General features: G+C 37.1%; 1 protein-coding gene across 2 annotated transcripts in view; it reads left to right on the top strand.

Moving 5' to 3' along the window:
• Positions 1-14,826, top strand: part of NNT (nicotinamide nucleotide transhydrogenase) — a 42,736-nt gene extending 27,910 nt beyond the window's left edge. For both annotated transcript variants that reach the window (XM_058043551.1, XM_058043552.1), the window contains exons 18-22: positions 700-859; positions 2,217-2,298; positions 9,778-9,896; positions 10,592-10,707; positions 11,930-14,826. In XM_058043551.1, the coding sequence (XP_057899534.1) occupies positions 700-859; positions 2,217-2,298; positions 9,778-9,896; positions 10,592-10,707; positions 11,930-12,079 (627 nt within the window). In that variant the 3' untranslated portion in view covers positions 12,080-14,826. The remainder of the gene's footprint in view (positions 1-699; positions 860-2,216; positions 2,299-9,777; positions 9,897-10,591; positions 10,708-11,929) is intronic.
• The last annotated feature ends 4,711 nt before the right edge of the window (positions 14,827-19,537 follow it).

Here is a 19,537-nt window from a genome sequence, read left to right as displayed (position 1 = left end):
CTTTTTCTGGCTATGTGTCTAATGGAGCCAGATTTTCAGGGTGTGTTCTTCTCTTAAACATTCTAGTTAAAATCTCTTGTTTTCCTTTGGTGGTCAGCCAGTAAGTCAATGGTCCCCTTCAGTTCTTTACAATGTGGCTGGTTCAGTGTGGCTGATTAGCTGCTTTTGTGTTTTCCTGTTTTGTTGCTGTAGCAGTTTTGCTTCAGTACTACCTGTAAGAGCTTTGTGGATTCCATGCTGTCATGGAGCAGCGCTGTGCTTACATGTTAAATTGGTTAAAAACTATGGAAAATATCTTGCAAAAATGTGTGTGTGTATATGCCAATGTAAAAAAAATTTTTAGAAACTCTGTCATCAAGCATGCATTCTTTCATATTCTTCCCTTTTAAGAACAAAAAGAGACCAATATTTGCTATTTGCATAGTTTTGTTCTTTGTTTTGGAGAAATATTGACGCTCTCCCACTATGTGTGTAATGTAATGTGTTCGAAGCTGATGTTTGGTAATGGCTGTGGTAAACTGTTTTAAAAAGCCTGTTTTAAGAGTCTTTGGATTATAAGAAGGCAAAACCAGCTTATAAAGACTATTGTCAGGAAGTCTTGAATATTTTCAGAAATCTTCTTCAGAAGTTTTCTTTGTGGAGTGTCACCTTTATTTTTGGATTTCATCTTTATATGACCAAAACCATCCTGTCTTTTAGGCTATGAACCGTTCCCTTGCAAATGTGATTCTTGGGGGCTATGGCACTGCATCAACAGCTGGTGGGAAACCCATGGAAATTACTGGAACTCACACAGAAATCAATTTGGACAATGCAGTTGAAATGATAAAAGAAGCTAATAGCATTATTATTACTCCAGGTAAGACTCTCTTGACTTACACAACAAGATGTTCAGAGGATGTGATTTAAAAATAAAGATCCCAACCAAACAAAAACACAAAACAAACCAAAAAAAGGTAGCAGCAAAGAGGTTGCAGTATGGCAGCAGCATATCAAATGTTGACTGAGTCCATGTGATTTGTTTTTGTTCCCTGGTCAGATATCATTCCCCTGTGCAGAGATGTGTGCCACTTCATTTTTCTTTGTGTATGTGTCATCAAAGTTTGTCCTTTTTATTTGCAATTTAAATTCTTCAGAACAAAAGCTATCTTTTGTAAATTAAGTTTACACCACAACAGCTGTACACAAAATTAACTGAATTCCAAGCACAACTACAGTACCAGTGGTACCAATTTTACTGACAGATCTGTTAAATCCTGAAAGACAGGATTTTGTTTACACTTCTCATGTACTTGTTCAATTCTGCATTTGTTTATGAAAAAGAAAGGCCAAAACCCCCCATCCAAAATGTACTAAATATAAATACTGTAATTAAAGTAAAACAACCCAACCTGAAAACCAAAGCCTGAATTGCCTGAAATTATTATGTTGGCTGTTCATGTCATTCAGTAGTACATTCCCTGAAAGGAAAACTCAGGTAGGGGACAGTTTAGGGTTTCTCCTTCACCTAAATGGCATGACTATCATGTTAAACTCATTTTAGCACTGGAATGTGAAGAATGCTAAAATACAAAGTTATCTTTCATTTTGCTTCAAGTTTAAAGAGACCATCAGTGATTTAGGGTTCTAATTTGGTAAGCTACTTTTTTTCCTGATGAAGCTTGCAATCATCTTCAAGGAGTTTGCGTCTTTCTCCTGTGGTCAAACCTTGAGCACACCATTAATAATACATGTTTTTTATTTTTATCCTTGGCGTAGTTGCTCTGATGAATTAGCTCAGAGAGACTGAAAAAATTATTTGCTGCTAAAAGCCATATCTAGCTACTAGATTTGCATTAAGCTGATTAAAATTCTGTTGAGGATAATGGTTGTCAAGTAACCTGACAATCACCCTTTTATCAATTTTTCAAAATACCTGTCTGAAACATCCTTTTCTGATATAGAAAGGAACATGTCTTTTTGTGAGGGCGAAATAATTGCTTTTGTAGTTTGACTGGTCAAATCACTGCACTGTAAGTGGTCAGGAGATCAAGAAAGAGATTAATTACAGTGGTCAGGCTGGGAATATGTGAGAATCTGATGTGTGTTTTTTAAATTTCTTTCATTTATTTTTAATTATGAGAACATCTCTGTGTGTGGAAGGTACACTTATTGTCTGCAACTGGTCTTTCTGCACTAAAATGGAAAAATACATTAAAATTTTGAAATTCTTTCAGGTTATGGCTTGTGTGCAGCAAAAGCTCAGTACCCAATAGCTGATCTGGTGAAGATGTTGAGAGAACAAGGGAAAAACGTTAGGTAAGTGCTTTTCTTGATGAGAAGTATTACAGGTGGTTTGTTTTGGTTTTTTTCATTCCATTAAAACCGCTAGTTTTGGTTTAACATTTTTTTCAGCATTGACAGAGGCACAGAATAGCAAAGTTAAAGACGCCTCTGAAGACTGTCTAGTTCATCCAGCCCCCTTGCTCAGACCAGGATCAGCTCAAAAAGTTGCCTGGAATGTTGTCCAATTGGATTTTTAATGTCTTGATGGAGACTGAGAACCTCTTTTGGGCAGTTTCTTATGATGTTTAGTCATTGTTAGGGTAAAACCAGTTTTTTCTGTGTTGCAGTTTGCAGCTGTTGCCTCTTGCCTATTCCCTGGATATCCCTGAGAAGAATTTGGCTCTATCTTTTTTATTGCCCTTCATCTATATTTATACACAGCGATAAGATTCCATTGATCCTTCTCTTCTGCAGGCAGAAGAATCCCAGATTTCAGCCTCTCCTCTTGTTGCAGCTACTTACACCTACACTTATGGGGCTCCTGTAAGATTTTGCTGTTGCAGGCAAGACTGCTATTAGAGTTCGTTGAGCATCTCATGAAAGCATTATGGGAGTGCATGTCTCCAGTTGCCTGAATTTATTCTGCTGGAGTGCTATTCCAAAAAACAGAGATAATTCTTAGGTTTCCAGTATTGGCCTCAAGTCTCCTTTCCTCCTTCAGTTTTTCTGTAGACCTTATATATTCTGAAAATACTGGAAAGCAAACATTATGTCTATCTTGCTGATTGTTTGAAATTTTGCTTGTTTTCTATTTATGCTAACTTAATATTTTAAAATCAATCAAGGCTCATTTTTCATTTCAAACAAGGTATTTTGGGAGATGCTGGTTAGCCAGACTCATTCTCTGATTTCCATATGTTTATTTCAATTAGATGGTGACTTCCTTTTGGAATCATTCCTCTAGTAATTAGGGTTTTTTGGTTTTGTTTTTCTTCTTCCACTACTTTTCCAACCTTATTAAAAAGTTGCATGTAAGCTTTTGCAGCATATTACAGCATTGTGTTGGGTAACAGTAGAGTTCTAGGGTTTAGCAGCAATAACTTGTTAGTGTTTAACCAGAATTTTGCATATAAAATTGCTTTATGGATGTATTTGTTTGTGCATGAGAAATGAGGGTGTGTGGTGGTGTATTTGCTTCCTGGAGCACTCTTCACACCTTGATTCTCCATGTTTAGCAACAGCTCTGTGTGTGTCCAGATCGCGTTTGAGGGCGCTTAGTTTTGCAACAAAAAAACCCTTTCATGGCTAATGCGATGACAGTCTTGTACACTTCTGGCTTTCCTTTCAGTGCTTCTGTGGGGGGTTAGCTCTTTTTTGACCAACCTTGGTGAAATAAAAAAAAGAAAAAAAATTGGTTTTGCCTTTTATGTTGGCTTTGCAGGAGGGAAAAGTGAATGAGTTCTTGAAATAAATGGCTTATACTTAAAATGAATCAGTTTCAGGAAGGGATGACTGCAGTGGTTACCTAGTATTTTAATGAAAGAAATCTGTATTTACAGTTTGTGGTAATTCAGGCCTTTCATCACTTTACTGGGCTCCCATGGTGTTCATTGAGTGCAGCTGTTGTCCTCTGGTTTCAGTAGGCCTGGAGTGCCTCGGGACCCTAATGCACTCACCATCCAGATGTAGTGACACTCTCACACACACGCTGTGGAGGGCTGCCAGCATGGACACAGGATTGCATCAGTCTGTAATGCCCATCGTGTGCCAAGAAAAATTGCGACTGTCATATGGTCTGGTTTTTTGTTTCATGGCTCACCACTGATCCAGAGAAGCTGTTGTTTTAGTTTGCTTTGCCTATAGCCATAACATTCTCATTGAAGACCGCAGATTATATAACATGATGCGTAACCTTTGACTAGGATTTAAATTTAGAAATACAGGAGAGATTTTGGAAACTTTAGACTGTTTTAGTTACTCAGTTGCTTAGCTAGCATCATCGCTCACTTGAGATGATCTTGCAGCGGATCACATCTTTAATGCATTAGTAAAGTCACAGAGAAAGCTGGATATTACTGAGCCTTGAGTATAGCTTTCCCTTGTCATGGATGGATAAACAACAAAACTTTTTATAGGCTAAATCCCATAGCCCCCTGAATCTATTGGCCTTGGAGAGGAAATGGCTGTCCTACAACTGGTGTTGTATTTCTGCAAAGTTAGAAGTAAGTAAATTGTTGAAAGTTCTTGCCTTACTGAAGTTCATCAGTAATGTCGAAGTTCACATGTAATGTTATTTGTAGAACTCTGGTTGTGAAATTCTGATTTTTCCTATATAATAAAACTATATTCTGTAGTAATTTTATATATAGAAACATAATTACAGTCTAAAACTGTACGTTCTCATATATGCAAGGGTTGTTGATGCTCTCATATCCACATCCAGTTAGCTGTCCTAGTTTTTACCACAGTATAACTTTCTTGAGACATTTGCTGTCAGTGTGTTTAGTTTTCCTGCATAATAAGATGTTCTTGATAAGAAAAATGCATTTTGGTGTGGAAGGACTCTTAAAATTATGCTTTGTGTAGACTTTCTAAATAATGATGTAGTTAATAAGTTGATTTTCTAGGAATTTGTAGTTGAAGGACATGCACATTGCCTCTTTAACAGCTTTTCAAAATAGTTGCTAGGAAGTTAGTGTTCTGGTTTGGTTTTTTTACCTTTTTAAAGGCAGATATCTTGAAGGACTTGGACTTCTGTCTTTTGGTGCTGGAGAATGTAGTTACTTTTGAACAACATGAAAACAAGAGTTTTCTATATTTTTGAAAATATGGTAGTATTGATTTAATGTTGTACCTGTGTTTTTAAGTTTTTCTTATTGATATGTCAGTGGTTGAACTCTAATCAGATGTGTTTGGTGTTCTGATTTTTTTCTCCTCTCTTTAATTTCTTGTAAGTAATAGTACATGTGCATGAGTATCAGTTACACATTTATCTGCAAATTAATAAATAAGCCTGATTACCTAAAACTATTTATGGTATCAATTTAAAACCATCATCTGTTGTGGCTCTACAAGAAAATCTAGAAGAATTTTTAAGGATGAGCTGTTAAGATGCTGTCCCAAGCAGCCTTAACACACTGCGTAGCTCACATGCAAGATGGAAATTACTGTCACTGCTGAGAGGCAGCTTAAGGACAATGTGTGCTGGTGCAGGTTTCTGGGAAGCTGAGTTATTATACACAGTATGAAAACACAAACTGTACCTGTGTGTCAGTTCTTGGTTTGTGGTAATCAGCTTTGGTGTATGGGTTCTGAATTATTAATGCTGCACATGAAGGGACAGCTGAAGTCCATCAGGTCTGTTTTGCTCCAGTGCTTTATTGCTGTAGTTAGAACTTGCAAACCATGCAGTGCCTGATGGCTTCTGCAAGGATGCAGCTGTTACTGTGTTCTGGGGGAGTATTGTAGGTGCGCTGTTGGTTCCATATGCGTCAGCTCACCTCTGGATGACCTTACTAGGTCAGTATATGATGCTTTGTGGAAGCAGGGTCTTGTTTTTTGCTGTAGTTGGGTTCTTGGGAAGGCTATTACACAGAGCTAAGATCCATCTGCGTCTTGACCCTGCTGTCATATACGATAGTGGTTGGAAATAGGGAGCCGGTGTCAGCCCTTACTTTAGTATGTGTAATTTAGCTGTCTAACTTAATTTAAATTTAACTGGCTTGATTGCAGCAGAGCCACCAAGCTTGATCCATGCCATAGGACTGGTTTTGGGGGCATATGTTGCCTTCAGCATGACAGTAAGTCTAAGCTAGCTGGGTTAGCTTGTAACCTGCAGTTGTCCATACCTATGATAAACATTATACTCTTAAGTCATTCTGCACTGCAACTGTTGTTATATGGCAGGATTCAAGATGTGGAATACTTGAATGATGTAGTTCTCTGTTCATATAGTTTGTTGGTGGCTTTTTGTCCCTTCCCGTTACCTTGAGTGATGGATTCCTGTTTTTACTGAAAACAGAGCTGAAGAGTGGTGTCTAAATAAAGTGAATGAGATGTGAGAACCTGTAAGTGAAGCCAAGCCCTTGGGCAAATACGACATTTAAATTGTTGAGTAAGTTCACTTAGGCATCAGGCAGATGCTACTTGGCTCTGCCCAGCTCTGGTATAATGACAGGAACCCTATCTTCACATTGATGAAGTGATCCTGAAACACTTTTGTACTGGGTTAGGTGCTGCTATTGTGAGCCAGCTGTTTCATTTTTGATTACAAGAATGTTATTTAGCCAGCTGTAATAAAGATAGATACTGACTTTATGAGCTGTATGAAAAGTAATTTCTCTTTTGAGATTTTTCAATAATTTTTCATGCTATAGCTGTCTTTTTGATATTGCTGAGTTCATACTACTTCAGCCACCTTCAGTCCTTTCTATCCCTCTCAACTCCAATTGCAGTTTTCTGTGCTGAAAGTGCTAGATATGTCAGGAGTTTTAGATATCTAGTCTAAATTTAAAATAAAATGCTGCAGTTTTATATTACTTAAAAAAGTTCAAAACATAAACTTGTGCGCTGTGTTGTCTTTATAAAACTATAAAACTAAAAGGTATTCAGTAGAGGCTGGTTAAAAGAATTGAATATCCTTGCCTTAAGCTGTTTACCTATGAAGTGTGAGTAGCAAGGTGATGTACAGTTACTTCAATATTTGACAATCGTTGGTGGTAAGCAAGCCCCACATTATGTTTTCAAAGTCAAAAGAAAAAATTCTTGTTGAATTCTGTGTTTCAGTGAAATACTAGAATAATGTTTCAAGTCATACACAACATGGCTGTGACTGTGTGTTGTGGTTTAAGATTTCTTCTTGATTTCTAAACAAACCAACCAACCTAAGGGAGTTCCTGCATTACTGATGACAAAAGAGTATCAAAGAAACTGCAATTTTTCACTTGAAAGCATTTTTGCCATAAAACGTTTCCCCTTTAAAATAATTTGTGTTAAATTTTTGAGTATGAATGAGGTTCATGTTATGAACATCTGAGACGGCATATGTAACAAAATGTTCCTGCTGAAATGCACATGACTTTGAAGAACTGCTGCTGTTGTGAGCTGGAGGCAAGATTGCTGCTTTTATTTGACTCATTAGGAGCCATCAGGGATTTTTAGTATCTATTTTGCACAGTTACCTGAATTCTGAATCCCGCTTTCTACTGGATAGGCTGATTTCAGTCCAGAACTGTGTAAGTGTTACCTTGTGACATAGTGAGAGTCTTAGAGAAGCTATAATTTTAAATTACTCTTTTTTTACATTCTTGCACATCCAATTTTGAGTAGTACTGGCAAGCTACTGTCATATTTGGTTAATAGACTCTTACAAGCAGACTTTTGGGAGTCGCTTCAATATTTGTCCAAAAAAGCTTTTGTATGAGCAGCTTTCTCAAACTTTTTGAATACACAGTATGTGGTTTCAAGCAGAGTCTGTCAGAAGTCTCTAACTACTGATGGTTCAAGCCATAACTCTTCCTGTATGAAGATAATTTGTCCCTTTCTTTTCTTCTTTCCTTGCCTCTTGCCAGGAATGGCGAAGTCAAAGGTGAAATTCATTCTCTTGGCAGCTTAAATTTTGGCTTTCCAGCCCTTAAAATAAGATTGTATGTGTATATAGTACTTAATAGAAACCTCACGAGTGTTTTGTTTTGTGTATTGCCAAAGCAGCTTTGGTCACAAAGGCACTCAAATAATTTTATTAGACACAAAAGAGAATTTTGTTGGAAAATCTATTTTCACTGCCAGAGGAGTGATGAGTTTCTCAAGGGTACTTCAGAATAAGAGTTCTCCTACTGTACTGTTAGTGATCAAATTTGGTATACTTAAGATCTATCTGCAGTACTACACATGGCTTGTGTTACTGAGTGGTGTGAAACATAAGCTGTTAGTAATTTGTGCTGTATATTTGCTCTCCTTCTGATTCTAGGTATTAGCCTTTGCAACAGGGTCCCAAATGTTTACTAGCTGAATACAATCTATTCCTGTTCTTCTTTAAAAGCATTCCTTCTAAAACTAGCTTTTAACCTATTCTTTGACCTAGAGCTTAAAGCTCTATTATATCCAGTATTATGTGGATTAATCATATGTCCTTAATTTTGTTGCTGGAGTTCCAATTGTCTTGTATTTTATTGTATTAATGTTGCCTTGATGATGGAGAGCTCAGTTGCCCATTTAAGGATGTATTTGTTCAGTCTTTAATTCACAAGTTATCTGTGTTGATTGGACTGTGACTTGTGGTCCGTCAGTCATTCCCATTGCAGTGGAGTTGAAAATAGAAGTATATGACTATCTATCTGTCATGGCAAATTGATTTATTAGTAATTCTCTCCTTTCTGAAGAATTCTGAATTACTTTCATTTAATTCCTGACTTACTTGGATTTCTGTTCAGAAATTTCTCTTCCAAAATCCAATAATTCAAACATCCAAGTTTTTTCTTGATTATTTTCCTTCTTTTCCAAAGTGTCTGTAGACTTCTGAATTAAATATTATCTTCAGCCCCATACAATCTTAATCTGAGGCACTTCCGGCATGCGTGAGTCAGCATTGCATCTGGTGATAGCTTCGGAGATGGAAAGACAGAAAGTGCACATGACAGTAGACATGGATATGCCTTGCTTGTAAGGGCCAGTAGATGATCAGAAGAGTAACAGCAGGAAACAGATTTGCTTCTAACCAAATACATCTTTGGTTTGCAGCGAAACCAGCTTAACATCTCCATTCTGGCTTTTTCAGGTTTTTAATCTTAGGGAGCTGCATACATACATGCCTGAGCACCAGGTCTGTTGGTCTGTCTGAAGCTTTAGTAGCTCATGAGCAGTGTAATCTCTCTATGTTATTTTTGAGCTGTTCTGAAAACATTTTTTAAAATGTTTATGCTTAAACTGTTAGTTTTTTAGCTCTTTACCTTTTCACTCCCCATCCTTTTTTTTGGTCCCCTCTTCATTTCCTCCTAAAGTCAATCCGGAGAAGAAAGTGGCATGTTAACCTAATTCAGCTAGACATTCTCTTGTGCTTGAAGTCTTGTGCTGTTAATTTTTCTGTTGTATTGAAAGTGTTCATACAAGTGTTTCTTGTACATACTCTAGACATACCTGAGTAATAAAATCATTTGTTAAGGGCATCTCTAGGTCTAGGAGTAGTTTTCCTTCAGAAAGGTGGCATGGTCTCTGGCCTTTCTCATGGCAATTTTATTTAAACGCTGTGGTGTTTTCAGTGATGTAAAGGACCTGAAAAACATACTAATGTGGATGGTAGTTTTGGAGTTAAAAGGATCATTTGTAAAAGTCCAAAAGAATCTGTCACAAGGTTTGAAATACAGTACTGCTTGGAAGGTGAACTGTTAAATTTTAACATTAATTGCCATTTGTGCTTATACTTAAGAGCTTCTCACCCTTCTAAGTCACAGGTGATAGTTTTAATGTAAAAAACACAGTAGTCCAAACTTATTAAAGGAGTTTCTTCCCTTTTAGGTTTGGTATTCACCCTGTGGCTGGCCGTATGCCTGGTCAGCTGAACGTACTGCTAGCAGAAGCTGGTGTTCCCTATGACATTGTACTGGAAATGGATGAAATCAATGAAGACTTCCCAGGTTAGCACATGAGCCATAAGCTTCCACTAGATTGAATGATTGATTTGCTTCTGTTTTTGCACTGCACAGGGATTTTAACAATAGAAAGTCAAGAAGTCAAGTCATTCAGTTTCTTTTGTAGAGGACTAGAGGTCTTTTGGTGGGAGGGGTGGGTAGGGGGAGCTTTTTATGAAGTGCTTGTAGCTATGAAGTAAATGGCAAATGCTATATCCTTATTATCTCTGTTACTACCCTGTCCTTGCAGAGCAAAACTATTATTACTTCTTTAGCTCAGTTATTGTTAATGACATGACTTGACCCTGTCATGTACAGCATTGTACTGGCAACTTCTTGCTTTTTTTACATATTTATTTAAAAGGCAGAAGTTTGCTGCTAAAGGTTTTTCAGAAAAATATTCAAAAGAAAAGCCAGGCACAAAAAAATTTGGAAGTGATGTGTGTATACAACCACATTTAAATATCAAAAGGTTTTAAATTTTGTGTGGCAGGGTTGAATTGGATTGTGAATGTGTGTAGTTTGTTAGCGGTAGCTGGCAGCACATTTGAACTCTCACATGCAGTTGGCTTGAGAAGTTTGTAAAATACTTGTGAGCATACTTAACCATTAGGGGTCCTTCTGCCTAGAATGTGCATCAGCCTCAATGTTTCAGTTTTAGATAATTTTTCATCAGTGTTGTTTTCTTTGTCTTGCTGCAGAGACTGACTTGGTCCTTGTAATTGGTGCAAATGATACAGTTAATTCAGCAGCTCAGGAAGATCCGAACTCTATCATAGCGGGAATGCCAGTTCTTGAAGTCTGGAAGTCCAAACAGGTGAGATTAATAGAGTTGAATTATCACCTACCTTTAGCAAGCTTTCAAAAATATGGTTTGTAGGATAAGCTAACAGGATTTTTCCACTATTCTGGTTTCCACAAAAAGCTTTTCTTCAGGTTGTCCAACAAAATGGTTAGTGCCTTGCAAGTGTGATGCACTTTTCATGATTTTAGAATCATCATCAAGTGCTTTAGTGAGACCAATGATGACTGCAATAGAAAAGATCAATTAGGCTGCTTCTACTAGAATGTGATTAGAATAAATGGTGGTCTGCTTATATCCACAGCCCTGAAATATTTCTGTACTCATAGCTGTTTTGTTAAGTTTATAGTTTAATACTCTGGTAGAAATACAAGAATGAATAGTATGCTTAAATAAAAGAATAAATAGTAATTAAAAACCAACAAACATCCCTCCCAAAAAAAACCAAACAGAACCCCTAAAAAATGCTTGACTGAGACAAGTAGAGCACTTAGACTGTCCAAGTTGAACCAACAGTGTAGTTACCTTAACAGTTTTGCTCTGATCTAAAGTACATATAGTGTTTCCTTGGTGTGAAATCTTTGATACTTTGTTCTGAATGAAGTCCTGGCCTCAGTTGTTCTGCGGGTTATCCATTCAAGTTCTCAGACATATACATTCATCAGCAGTATGTGTAGCTATGGATTGCAATTTGAGAAATAAAAATGGACACAGTTAAGATAAAGTTTCTCAGTTTCTTTGCTAAAGATGCCATGGTTAACTAACTTTACACTCAATAGGTAAAACTGACTATTTTTTTAAAATGTCCTATGTATGAAGTAATACAGATGAATAGTAAAGAGACAGTTGCACCAAGTATTGGTGTGAACACTTATCTGAATTTTGTTGCTATCAGGGAATTGAACACTTCAAAATTAAAGTTTCAAAACACTTCAATGTTATGGTCATTAGTAGATATGCCATGCTTTGGCTTTATTACATGGAATAAAGTAAATGCATGTGCAATGTCCACAATCTCTTAATCTGAAAAAACATTGTTTTTAACAAGAAAATGTTTCTGAAATTGGTCTGGATATCAATTCATCTTCTATATTAAAATTTGAAATACAATTTCATAGCAGGGAGCACTCTGTTTTGGTCAGAGGTTTCTCTTTATTTGTTGGTTTTGTGTTGCCTTTGTTTGTGGAGGGGTGGTGGCTGTGCTTTGCTGTTTCAAACATGAACTCTTTATGTGCAGGTCATTGTAATGAAGAGATCTCTGGGAGTTGGTTATGCAGCGGTGGACAATCCCATCTTCTACAAGCCCAATACTGCCATGTTGTTGGGAGATGCTAAAAAGACCTGTGATGCCCTGCAGGCCAAAGTCAGGGAATCGTACCAAAGCTAAATACTGATTGATATTCTGCTCATATTTCCGACTACAGTTTTGTCACAGAGGTCACAGAAAATGAGAGGTGGAAGCATCTCTCAATATCCTAAGGCAGCTGGCTTTTAGAGAAGACTGCATTGTCTCCTAGGAGATGTAGTTCAGTCAGGGGATATAGACTTTTATAAAAGATGGGCAGATTAGCCCTTCAAACTAAATCTCCAATGAGACAATGCATAAAAGAATAAAAATGGGTTTTTTTAAGGTCAACATTGTGCTGTTACAAGAAGAACCTAATAACTCGTGGCCATCTTTAAGTAGTTACTGACTTCCTCCTCCTTACTGTCTGTACTTCTGTCATGGAAATTCACTAAAAAATACTGTGCCAAAACTGTATTCAGTCTTATCATCAAAGCTGTTTTTTGGCTGGTATGGACAATGCAACTTTTGATTTCATCAAAACTTAAAAATAAATTTCAAACAGATGCAAGCAGAAGAAAATCCTTGCATGTCCCTTCGAACTCAGGACATTCTCTGAACTAGATGTGTACATGATTTGAGATCTAAGCATAATGTTCTTTTTCTTTTGGGGATTGTATGGATGCTGTGAATCAGGAACATTTTAGGAAAGTTACTTTGCTTTAAAATGCGGTTCCACTTTTTATGGTGCGCACTTATGTTAAATGAAACACAGGATATCAGGCACTTGCCAAGTAATCTTGAAGTCTGACAAGGAAATGTACATTTACTTGCACTGCTTACCTATTTTAAGCAGCTGCTAAATTGTCCATCATTTCCAGTCGTTGCCTTTTTAAGTGTCTGAGAAAAAATATGGTCCAGTTCTGCACAGGTAGAACGTCTTTCATACCTATCTGTTCACAGAATTTGGACCACAGTGTTTCAGTTTGTTCACTTAGCTTTTGATTGTACTTACTACTTTAGTAGTAGTGATGCTTAGTGATGCTTTCTTAATTAATATTGTTGTGATGCTGAAAAAAACGCATTTGAATTCTCACTCTCTATTCTGCTCTTGTGAGATCCCACCTGGAATGCTGTCTTCAGCTCTGGGGCACCCAACACAAGAAAGATGTTGACCTGTTGGAACAAATGCAGAGGAGGCCACTGAGCTGATCACAGGCCCTGAGCAGCTCTCCCGTGTGCACAGGCTGAGAGAGCTGGGACTGCTCAGCAGGGAGCAGAGAAGGCATCCCTGACACATTGTAGCACTTTCCAGTACCCAAAAGGGACCCCAAAGAGGGCGGGAGAAGGACTTTCCACACAGGCATGTAGTGACAGGACAGAGGGGAATGGATTCATACTAACAGAGGACAGGTTTAGACTACATGTTAAGAAATTCTTTGCTGTGGGAGTGATGAGGCAGTGGAACAGGTTCCCCATCCCTGGAATTGCTCATGACCAAGGCCATATAGGGCTCTGAGCAGCCTGGTCTTGCAGAAGGTTCCCTGCACATGGGGTTCCAATTGCACTTGGATGGTCTTTAAGGTCCCTTACAGCCCAAGCCATTCTGTGCTTCTATATTTAAGATACTGAAGTTCATTAGAATTTTTTTCTATTGTTTGGACAGCACAGAAACATACTAAACTTAAAATCCAGTGCTTTGATTGCTTTTTGCTAATTTAATTAAAAGCACTGTTTAATTTCCATAGTAAGTCCAGCAAATTTAAATTATGACATAAGATTGCCGTTTCATTTTTATTCTGGTAAGTATCCTTGACTGAAATTCAAATATTTGCCTAATAACATGAATTTGTCATATTTCCATAATGATACAGAAACTGTCCATGGTGAAAAGGCAAAAAAGAAATCAATGTCTTTGTGTTAGAGAAGACAAACTATTATGAAGAAAGTCTTGAAATTAATCCATTTTGGTCGAGAGAACAAGCATTTTTTTATTACACCATGCATAGAGACCTCATATAAAATACAGCATTTCTTCTTGGCTACCTCTGTTTTTATGTGAAGATCACTTAAAACACAGATTTTGAACAGGTGATACATTAAAAATGTAACAATATACAGCAGATCTATCATTTTTGCAGATCTCTTTTCTATGATTTGACATAAATTTTTTCATGCAAGCACTATGTTGTATACTGCAGGAAAAGGCTTGTAATTGAATTTTAATTTAAAACACTGTGACAGCTATATTTGAATGTAGCATGTATAGCTTCTCAATTTCATTGTATTCAACTTTTCCTTCAGGTCTATAAAAAATAGGAGGGAAATGGGAGAAGAGGGAAGACAAAGAATTAATTATCCATATCCCTCCCAACTAAGCAAAAGAAAAAAAGGGGATTTGAAGGGATCTAACATGCTGAAGCATTAATTTTTGTCTTGTCAAACTTGAAGTATCCAGCTGCAGTATGCATCATGTCTCTGTTCATAGAGAGCTAATAAAAGATCTAGCTTTTCTTTAAAAAATAGCAAATGAGGGAGGGCGAACACTTTTTCATTTGTACTTGGAGAAAAACCCCATTCTGTTACTTTGTGTAAGTAGTACCATGGTTCTCTTTAACATATGCTTTACCGTGGAACACTAGATAATTGCTGAAGTGCTAATAAAAAGCCAGTTATTTTTCTCTGATCACTATGTTTGTTTTCTTCTGTTGTTTTTCCTGAGTAGTTAACTAGTCCAGTGTTACTTTTGAAAATTAAAATAATCAAGCTGCCACCAAAGGATATTGAGATTGAAGGCTGTAGTGAATGGAAATCATAATAAAATATTCTTTTTCTTTTTTCTTTTCTAATTGCATTGGTTCTTTGCATTTTTTCGTTCTAGGTTTGATTGTCACCTGACCATAGCAATTTCACTTAGCTTTTCTAGTGAATGAAAAGGGTTGTACAACTGAGAGTGATTGAACAAGATATGTGTTGCTTTTTTGAGATTAAAGAAGATAAAAGAAAAGCTATAATAACTGACAGGTTAATTACCAGAGTAGTTAATTTTCTAGTGGCTGCAGTGTGAGATGAATACTATCCCTCTGAGCCAGATACCATGTAAATTTGCTTCCACTGTTTTTTAGTTCTGCAAGACTGTTGAATTCATTGCTGTGATGATTCCGGTTTCTACCTTCAGAGTGATAAGTGAATAATTTTAGCCATCTGACAGTTTGTTCAGTAATATCACAAGTCTGACAATGCAGCTTTCGTGTTTTCATCAAGCTTTGGTGAAGCCCAGACTGGAAGTCTCTTCCAGAGGCTGCACCTGGCATTGGCCCATGAAGTAACCTGTCTTCCGTCTTAATGGAAGAGGGGAAGCATGTACAGAGAGCCTGCGGGTTTGTAGTGTGACAGAGGGTAAAGATTAGTCTGTCACGTGGATCTGACTGCTGCTTTGAAGATTTTCCTCTCTCTACCCTATCTCCAACCTGTTATCACCCAAGTGTTTTCTCTAGCCTGACTCAAGCAGGCTATGAAAATCTGATCAGGTCATGGCAAAGCAGTGCAGCAAGAATAAGAGTACTTGTCTCTGTTCAGCTGTGAAGCTTTTGCAGTTTGCAGTGTGTGTCCATGACCACTAAGAACGTCAACCTTTGCTTTTTTTTTTTTTTGTTTGTTTGGTTTTTTGTTTATTTATTTATTTTACAATACAAATTGTTACAGTACTAAAGCTACAGAGAAATTTAGTTTGGAAAGATCTGCTAACTTGCATCAGTTCCCTGCTGAAAACAGATCCAATTTGATTAGATTGGTACAGGCTTTCATTTGAACTTCTTGGTGGAGATGTCTGCCATCCTGTTGTTACAGTGTTCAATTCTTCCAGCTGAGAACAAGTGATTTTTTAAAAATTGTAATTGGAATTTCCTTTTCAACTGTAATTAGAATTTCTTTTACTGGAATTGCCTGCAACCTCAGGAGACCAGTTTGCCCAGTTGTTCCAGTCTCCAGCAGCACTTCATACCCTTTAGCAGGCTGATGTGCTTACGCATCTCTGGAATGCATTAATTGTGCAAGCCTCCAGACCCCTCTGCAGTACCCACCTGGTGGTATCTTAGACAAACCACACTGAACATCAGAGGAGGCTGAAAGGGAGAGGATGCATGGGGGGAAGATGGACTGAAAACAGAACTGAAGCCCAACTATTTTCCATCATTTTTCCACTCTTCTTGAGCCAGAGACTTATTTAGATCAGAAATTAAATTTATAAAATATGGTATTTCAAAGAAACATTTCTTACTTCCTGTACTGAGAAGTACAAAATTTTTTGTGCTGTTAAATTGGCTTTGAAATCTTCTGTAAGTAGGGCCATTTGACTGTTTAGAAAATAACAAGGTTTACAAAATGACAAGGTTTCCATTATGTGATCTATCAATCTATGTCTCTCAGATTCTTGCTTCTGTATAAGATGTGGTTTCTGAAATTCCAGTCTAATGTGTCATGTGTAGCCCACTACATTGGTATCAAGCAGCAAGCATGTAATTCTGGTCCATTCAAACAGAGAAACGGGTTTGAACCTGCTTCTGTATTGAAGTTTGGCTAAAACCCCCAACATCTGGAGTTTTATTCACTTGCTAAGTTTTGGATTATGTTGCTGGGCACTGTTGGAACACACAAACCTGGATGTTTTTGAAATTAAGCTAGAAGATATATTAGCACCGTGAAAGAAGAGTTAGTCTGTAGGACTTAGATTAGGGTTCATCCATAGTAAACATCCTCCAACAAAGAGGAATGAATTTCATATCCTGAGCACAGAAAGCGTTGTTTGCTAGGTTTGTTTCCAGAGTGCCAGTTGAAGTAGTCTTCCAGATCTGCAGTGCATGAGAAAGAATGAGGGGAAATATTTCAGTATCTTCCATTCTAAGCCTCAGTTATTTGTAGTAAGTAAACAGAACATTTAAATTCAAAGAAATGCTCAAAATCAAGAGTGTTTTGCACTATCAGTGCATGTGAGTTTTTGTGTAAGCTTTCAAATTTGCAGGAAAACTTTATGGAAGGGGACTTGAGTAGTAGGAGATCTGAGTCCTCTGTTCTGTACCTAAGAAGTGCAGTTCAAATACTCATTTCATAACACTTGCAATGAGTATTGTTCCATCAATATGATTAGTGTGGGGTGGTTTATGAATAAACAAATTACAAATGGTAATAGCTTGCATAATCCAACTGCTCTGCAGCTGCCCAGAGGATATATTGCATTGCTGTCTTAGGCTGTTTTGATACATGGCTCTTTCTGAGAGGAAAACACACAATTAGATGTTTCCATAAATGGAGTTAATAATATTTCAAGCTCTAAGTTCTCAAAAAGATCATTTTTTAAGCAGCAGAAACAATCCTAAAATACTAATTTAAGGTATTACTTGAGAAATTAAGGGACTAATTTATAGCCTTTATTCCAGGGTCTAAGGAAAGAGTGTTTTCTCCAGTTGCAATGATAGCGAGGAATGTTAGCTAATGGGAAGACAGCAATCAGAAAAAAGGGTTAGAGGAAACAACCGTTCTGCTTTGTCTTTTTCACTTTTGCCTGGAGACACATTTTCCTTGAGAATGAGTGGGATCATATTATTCAACTGAACATACGAAGAGGTTATTTTGCATTCTTCCTTTAGTGACAGTTCATCAGTTTTGTTTTACCCTATGCACTCACGGGCTGAACATAGGCCTCTATATCACTTTGAAACCTGGCACTTCGGAGTCCAATTTTCTGCACTGCATATATAAATTACATGTTAATCCCCATTTTTACTCGCTTATTAGAGAAATGGCGGTGTAAATTCTCCATTACTCAGTGAATTCCCACCTCTTGACATTTTTGGAAGTCTGTAGACTTTACTTCTGCAAAGCAGTTTTAATTGGAAAATGATATGGAAAACAGCTGTTAAACTTTATTTACCAACTACAACTGTTTTTAGAATATTTAGATATTATGTACAAAATATGTCTGTTACTCATTTTGATAAGAGGGTCAAAATGGGCTAGAAAAGGGGAAAAGAATTGTATGTCAGAGAATTAAAGGAGTCATGCTGTAACGATCAAAACTCACATGTAAGTATGGCCTTAAATTAAGGTTATACATGATGCGGTTCTGTTAGATGTGCTAAGGATGACATTTACTAAGTATGATGTTTTGCAATTAGACATGATACTTTGAAAAAGGCTCTGTCTGTCTCCTGACCATTTTTTCCTGTCCCTTGTTGACAAAACCCCATAAAACTGGTTATTATCCATCCATTTCCCTATGAAAGGAAGCAAAAAAGGAACTGGAAGAAAGAAGGACTGAAGGGGCTTCACACTCAATAAGAAGTGTTTTCTGAAAGAAGATTGAGGTTGAACTTTAGCACAGCATGAAATTAAGTTATTCTATTACATGGTCAGTCTAACCCATAATTTAAAAAATACCCTAACAGAAGGGAAACTAACAGCTAATGAATGTAAAAAACTCAAGCAGATGTTAAAGCTGTCTCATGCAGTAATAACTAGCAGTTGCCTATTCCCCTTATTAAAATATTACAGATGTGGGTAAGAAAAGCCACTTAATTTTCTGATTTTACATTCTCAAAAGCTCATTTTTGTTATGGACCATGGAACAATGAACCTCAGTTTTCAAGAGTTTTATGGCGGATTTATTGATGTACAAACACAACATAGGAAGTTGCTAATCAACATCAACAACCTTATTTTTCACTATAATTTTGTCTCCCAAAATAATAATTGAATAATTGAATGTTAGTTTAGTGAACCATATAATTTGATGTGATTGAATTATATCTGAGTTTTGAAACCTGAAAAAAGTAAAACATGTCAACAAATGCAATGTGCTATGAATTGCTATCATTTTCATGTCATATTGCTGATGCAACACTGACTTATTTTTTTTTAACTTTCAAGAGATATCATACACCACACTTTATACCTGATTAATTTGATCTGTGAAAAGTGTTAAGGTGATCCATGGAGCTGCTGAACTCTGACTGTATACCTTGGAACCATTTTTATTTTTTGTCCCTGCAGGATGATGCAGCAAGTAGCATCTGTGCCTTTTTACCTACTCATTCCATTTTGTGTTCTGTGAGAAATTATCATGACATTTGGTACTGAAATATTAACTCTTTCTGAGGCATCTACTTTCTGTTGTCTACCTCAGGAGCTAGTCATCTTGGCAAGATTTTTATGGAGTTATTCTTACAGGAAACCCTACAGTAGCCCCACCTTACTGCCCTGTATCTTTAACTCTGCTGCCAGTTTTAGAAAAGAAGGAGCTTTCCATTTCTTCTGGACCAGCTGTCGTGGTTGTTCCTAAAACGTTACTTGCCTGGTGCTCATTTGTCTTTACAGTGAGGATGATGAGGCACTGGCACAGGTAGCCCCTTACGTTCATTACAGGCTGGATGGGACATGATACGAGTGAGGAGCTCCAGTTTTAATGTGGAAACATGCCCTAGTGTATTGTGTTACTTTGGGACTACATAGTCTTCATGTTAGACATATGTTGCAATTCCTTGGGTTTGTTGAAGTTAATTTCAT

Source organism: Melospiza georgiana, chromosome Z (assembly GCF_028018845.1).
Source record: "Melospiza georgiana isolate bMelGeo1 chromosome Z, bMelGeo1.pri, whole genome shotgun sequence".
NCBI lineage: Eukaryota > Metazoa > Chordata > Aves > Passeriformes > Passerellidae > Melospiza > Melospiza georgiana.
This window is presented reverse-complemented; position numbering and strand designations above follow the sequence as displayed.